This window comes from Guillardia theta, assembly GCF_000315625.1.
Source record: "Guillardia theta CCMP2712 unplaced genomic scaffold GUITHscaffold_69, whole genome shotgun sequence".
NCBI lineage: Eukaryota > Cryptophyceae > Pyrenomonadales > Geminigeraceae > Guillardia > Guillardia theta.
The window spans coordinates 52407-58467 of NW_005434605.1; the positions used below are offsets into that span (position 1 = coordinate 52407).

Below are 6061 nucleotides of genomic sequence, written 5' to 3' on the forward strand. Positions count from 1 at the left end.
GACTCCGCCGCTCCTGCAGCAAGGAAGATGTCAAAGAAGGAAAAGACGGCACTGCAGGAGTGCAATGGGCAGAGTCTTCGAGCCTCGCTCTGACAAGATGGTACAATGTTCATCTTACATCCCAAAAGATGATACTGTGTCCTTCTTACGTATCAACCCCCCACCCCCCCCCCGACACACACACATACACACCTCATACCCTGCTCAACAACTTTCCGCTCTTCCGGCTGCTTCAAAGACATCTTCACTTCACCCCTTTCCATTCAGACTTACACCAAAGTTTTTGATCTGCCTCCTCCTCGTCCTCCCTGCCTCCTCCTCGTCCCCCCTGCCTCCTCCTCCCTCTCTCCACCCTCTCTCCTCCCGTCTGCATGGAGCGATTTTTCCTATATCCGTCGCCCCTCATCCCCCTCATCCTCTTTATGTGTTTCCAGGTCCGCCTCAGTTATTCCCGTTGTCCGGGCCCGGGCCCGGAGGGCGGACTCCCGGATGGACTTGTGGCTCTTTTCTGGAGAACATTTCGATATGGAGATGCTCAATATTTCAAATTTCACTGAAATATTTGTAAAATAACCATCACCTCTGGTAACACCACCCTACCGTCCTCCACGATCCCCTCTGTCATGCACCGCCCGGAACATTTTCTAGCACCGGTCTATATGATATACTACCGGTGTGTTTCATAGTGTTTTCCTGGACATGGTACGGTACTTATTCTGACATGGGGGTACCCCAGAGACTAAACGCATGACCCCCACCCTCTCTGCAGAGTCCCAACGACAGCTAAACTTTGTTTTAACCCCTTGCTGACGCCCGGTACATCAATTTTTCTTCCCTTCGTATCTGAAATTTGAAATATTTTTCAAACTATTTGTTAATCTTTGAAATGCTACCCGAACTTACTCTGGTCCGTCATGAAATCGGCATTCCTCAAGGCGTACAAATCGGAGTAGCCCCGGGGAGGCGCAACACTCAATAGAAACAGTTGGCGTGATTAAAATTATGATAATATTTGTAACAGATCTTGGTTGTGATATAGTAATATTTTCCAAATAATCTGCCTAGGTAAATACTCATAGGACACACCTTGAGAAAACCATAGGTATGAGGATCAACGGAATACGCCAATGTACCATGGAAATCATGCTTACTCTACCCCGGGGGCCGTCCTCTAAGAAGGCAGGTGGGTGGTACAAAGGAGGGGTAACACAGTTTCATGTGAGCTAAATTTGAGAAATATGGCAAAGGGTCGTCAAACAATAGAATGTATTCTTAAGTAAAATAGGCATAGGTAAGATATGACACACCTGGCAACGCCAAGTGAGCACATGAAAGGGTAGGGGGTAAAGCTATTACGTAAAACTCAGGGAGGTAGCAGAGATAGGACCCTTCCTACGATTATCTTAATAAAACCTTTTATAAAGTCTTTTAAAACATAGTAAGCCGTACTGCTTCACAGACATGCTGATGGCGAGCGGAGCTAATAATCAATTTACACATCCTGGTACTATATCGCAGTACACATAGTCATAATAAAATTATTTAATCATATTACAATACTAGTAATAATGAACAGATACAACACTCTGTACCATGGGTAATAAAGATGACGCAAAAGGGCGTGATTCCAAACTCAGTCAGAAGAGGACGTAGCAGGAAGAACAGCTAGGGCGATCAGAAGAGAGGCAAAGGAGTGATAAGCGCCAGTCAAGCTTTCATGAATTCTGATACAAGGAGTTGATAGTTGTCCCATTGAGCTCCAACTTTGAACTTGTTTCTTCTTCTCGTGCGATTCGGCGAAAGGCGTCTACTGATCATTGGTGAAAGCCGTCCGTCTGATTCGCATTGCTTAGTTGAAAGCGTATGCCAATGGACGCACAGATAGTTGCCAAACAGTCAGACTACAACAAAATAGACGCCGAAAACTCTTCGGCGAACTCAAAATCATGGTGGATCAAGTCTGCCATGACGTCATTGATTTCAATGTTGCAAAGCGGTGTCAAAAAAGATTACAACATAGATGACGACGAGATTGGCAAAGGAAAGTTTGGGATTGTCAAAAGGGCAATTAACAAAAGGACAGGACAGGTTGTTGCAATGAAGATCATGAGCAAGAGAGATCGAGACACCAAGGAGCTTCGAAACTTCAGGCGAGAAGCTGAGATTATGAAGACGATCGACCATCCCAACTGTGTGCGGATGTATGACTTCTACGAGTCCAAGAATCATATTTACATCGCGATGGAACTGGTGAGTGGTGGCCAGTTGCTCGATCGCATCATTCAGAAGGACCATTACTCTGAGACGGAGGCCGCAAATGTCTTTGTGCAGATGATCGAGGCCATAGATTACCTGCATCAGAAGGGGGTTGTGCATCGAGATCTGAAGCCGGAGAACATCCTTTACTCCTCCAAGGAAGACAACTCGTCGATCAAGATCTGCGACTTCGGTCTGGGAAGGATCGTGAATCTCTCCGACATCCAGGCAGAGAGGATCAGGTTGTGGTCACGATGCGGCTCCCCAAACTACGTCGCTCCTGAGGTCCTCCAGCACGATGGGTATGGCATGGAGTGCGACGTGTGGAGCGCTGGAGTCATCCTCTTCATCTGCCTGTCAGGGATGCCTCCGTTCGATCAGCTGGCTGTTCACGACAAGTTCAAGAGCATCAAGGCTGGACGTTACTCCTTTGACGCGCCGCAATGGGCAAGCATCTCCTCGGAGGCCAAGGACCTTATCACGCACATGCTGGATATTGATACCCACAAGCGATTCACTTGCAAGCAGTGCCTTCAGCACCCGTGGGTCAGGAAGTTCCATGCAGGAACTCTGTCCAACGATGCCATGCCCCAGACGCAGTCTCGTCTCAAGGACTGGAACGCGACTCGCAAGCTCATGGCGGCTGTTCACACGTGTGCTGCATTGAGACGCATGGCTAGTAACTGTGCGCTCCCAACAGAAGATGAATGCTTGCTGCGTCTGGCTGAGGTGCAAGGCGATCCCGTGAGAAAGGCCGAGCTGAAGGCATCGTTCGACCTCCTCGACAGAGAAAGCAAGGGCAGGATCTCATTCAAGAACCTGTCAGCGACGTTGAGGAGCATGGGAGAGAAGAAGGATGACAACACTCTGCGGGAGATGATCCGAAACTTCGACGTGTTCCACACTGGAGACCTGTGCTTTGACGAATACTGCATCATGATGTGCCACACTAGACCGCGAACGATCTCGGACCCTGGCCCTCCCCCCGATCTTGACAGCAACTCCAGCAATCAGCCGTGCTCTTGTACTTGTGAGGAGATGGAAAGCCTCTGGGAGGCGGAGGAGGAGATCTACGAGGCATTTCAGGCGATGGACGTGCTGAATGAAGGAGGACTGTCGAGCAAGGTGACCGTGCATGCATGACGTTGCTATCTCATCAGGCTGACTTGCTGCTCTACAGTCTCTCAAAGAAGCTCTTGCTCGCTTCGGCTGCGAGGTCACAGATGAGGAGGTCTCGGACATCATCACTGCGGGCGATCGGAACCAAGACGGTCTGATCGACTTCGAGGAGTTCAAGGCCCTTGTCTTTCCCAACGAATCGTTCAAGTTCCTGAAGAAGGAGGAGGACTCTGAGGACAGAGACTTCGACAGGAGAATCTCCTGCCCGTGAGGTTGTTGATTGTTTTCCTTAGTTAATCGGTTCTCTTCGAGATTCGAGATTGTACAACAGAATTTTCAAAGGGATTTTTTCCATTTTCAGTAAACAAAGCATCTCTCCCTATTTTTGTGGGCTACCCTTTCTCGCCCTCCTCCTTTCACTCTCTCCTCCTCTTTCCTACCCTCCCTTCCTCTGCTTCTAGCTCCCAATACCGCACTTCCTCCACCCGTTGGATTCGACCCGTTTGTTTCCGGCCTCCCTCCTCCCTCCCTCCCCTCCTCCCTCCCTTCCCTCTCCCTCCCTCCCCTCCTCCCTCCCTTCCCCTCTCCCTCCCTTCCCCTCCTCCCCTCCCTCCCCTCCCCTCCCCTCCCCTCCCCTCATTCAGCACTCCTCCCGTCCCTCCCGTCCCTCCCGTCCCTCCCGTCCCTCCCGTCCCCGCATCGCATCGCCTCCATTGAAATCCTTCCTCTCCCATTTCCTCTCCCATTTCCTGCCCCCCTTTGAAAATCCGCCCCTTCCTTGTCCCCCTGGTCTCCCTGCCGACAGTTCGCTCCCCCCCTCCCGCCCCCTTCCCGCTTCCCTTCCCTCCCTCACCTCACCTCTCTCCCTGCCCTCCCCGTCCCCGTCCCCCTCCTTGTCCTCCTCATCTCTCAGCATGGTGCGGCGCTCTGCCGCGCTGCTTGCTCTCATCCTCAGCCTCGTTCCTGCATGTCCGGGGGGCGCGTCTGCGGGGCAGGGGCCGCTGCGCTCCTCCGACTGAGAGGAGGGCTGATAGTGGAGCGGATCGATCCTCCTCTCCGGCTGACGCAGGAGTGGCTGGAGGCGACGACGTTCGATGGCACTCCCGTGCATTGCGCCTTCCACACGGACTGGAACGGGACCAGGTTCAGCAAGGAGGAGCTGCTGTGGAAGGCGGTGGAGATCGGGGACGCGGACGCCATAGAGCGGCTGATCAAGGCAGGAGCCGACATCAACGACATGAACCTGGCGGGTCAGATCCCCCTGCACTCGTGCGCTATGGCGGGGCATGAAGATCTACGATGCCTGGCAATGCTTGTGCTGCATGGCGCCAACATAACGCACAAAGACAACGGGGGATGGGATGCATTGACGTATGCCCTGGACGCTGCCATGGACGTGGGGCCTCCTATCGCAGTCACGTTTCTCATGGAAGTGCTGCGGTCCATCGATGTAGACCCGAAGAACAGCAGGGGGTTCGAGGAGCAGCCAGAGCTCATGGCCTTGTTTGAGATCCCTCCGGAGCAGAAGGAAAGGCTCAACGGTACGATGACGATGCTGCTGAGCAACTTCGAGGATGGCGGGTACGAGGCGGTCCCAAGTCTCCAGGAGGTGAACGAGCTGATAAGGAAGGGGCTCGGGGTGGAGAAGCAGAAGCAGGAGATCACGTTTGAGACAAGGAGGAATCCGAGGAGGAAGAAGTTTAAGAACGTGAGCGAGAAGTGGAGGGCGTACAAAGAGAAGAAGAAGAAGAAGAAGCAGTTGCTAGCGGAGGGCCAGATCAACAAGAGCCCGTCGGGCTAGGTACGTGGGTTGAGGAGGGGGATGGGAAGCAGCAGCAGCAGCAGCAGCAGCAGCAGCAGCAGCGCGAGGAGGACATAAGATCGTTTTTGTCTACATTGCTCTTCAACAAACCTCAAATTACAAAATCAGCTATTGACTTGTCTTCCTCTTGCACAACAACTTTGGATGCCAGCATCTCCTCCTCTGAGCAGATCCAATACGTCTCCATCGGTCCCTTGCCCTTCACTCGAATGATCCCTCGTTCCAGCACACACACTCGCTGCTCGAACGACTGCTTCTGCTCCTGGATGAGATGGGCGGTTTTCTGCGCAGGCTTGTCAGGAAGAACAAGTACAGGAGGAGGACGAGGAGGAAGGCCCAAGTAAGAGGAAAGGATCATTGTGTTTTTTGTAGAAGAATGAGCACTGTGTGTACGTTATCATCTTCTGCATCTGCAACTCTATTTCTTTCATCATCATCTCCATCTCATTCATCATCATATCTATAACCATCCTCATCCTCATCCTCATCCTCATCCTGATCATCATCCTGATCATCGTCATCACCATCATCATCAATATTATCATCGTCTCTATCGTCATCACGTTCTCATCTTTTCCTACCTCACTGCACAAGATCTTCTGCGGAAGAGAGTTTGACTCCATTCTCGAGGCAATATTCACTGTATCACCTGCCAAATAGCATCAGTCAGTGGACTCTCCTCCTCCTCCTCCTCCTCCTCCTCCTCCTCCTCCTGACTCCCCTCCCCTCTGAAGGAGCTGTGTGCGTTCTGGAGCACCTAAGTCGATTTCGAGGCGGGAAACACGATCATGAGCATGAGAAGCAGCTCTTTGCATCATGGTCAGAATTCAAGAGATCTCAGAGCAAGAAGAGCCGAAATGGTCC

The 6061-nt window shown here is 51.8% G+C and overlaps 3 protein-coding genes across 3 annotated transcripts in view; 2 read left to right on the plus strand and 1 right to left on the minus strand.

The window, feature by feature from the left end:
• Positions 1–1639: 1639 nt before the first annotated feature.
• On the plus strand, positions 1640–3739 carry GUITHDRAFT_159962 (hypothetical protein; the record flags this gene model as incomplete). The annotated part of the gene is made up of 2 exons (XM_005827086.1): positions 1640–2855; positions 3718–3739. The coding sequence occupies exons 1-2, from the start codon at positions 1864–1866 to the stop codon at positions 3737–3739; spliced, it is 1014 nt and encodes a 337-aa protein (XP_005827143.1). The 5' UTR covers positions 1640–1863.
• A 603-nt stretch (positions 3740–4342) lies between these two features.
• GUITHDRAFT_142895 (hypothetical protein) lies at positions 4343–5176 on the plus strand (the record flags this gene model as incomplete). Its single annotated transcript, XM_005827087.1, has 1 exon — positions 4343–5176. One exon carries the CDS (start codon positions 4343–4345, stop codon positions 5174–5176), a length of 834 nt encoding a protein of 277 aa, XP_005827144.1.
• A 190-nt stretch (positions 5177–5366) lies between these two features.
• GUITHDRAFT_57261 (hypothetical protein) overlaps positions 5367–6061 on the minus strand; it is a gene marked incomplete at both ends in the record, with an annotated part of 1291 nt that continues 596 nt past the window's right edge. The window contains 2 exons of the mRNA XM_005827088.1: positions 5367–5459; positions 5779–5846. Coding sequence (XP_005827145.1) covers positions 5367–5459; positions 5779–5846 — 161 coding nt within the window. The remainder of the gene's footprint in view (positions 5460–5778; positions 5847–6061) is intronic.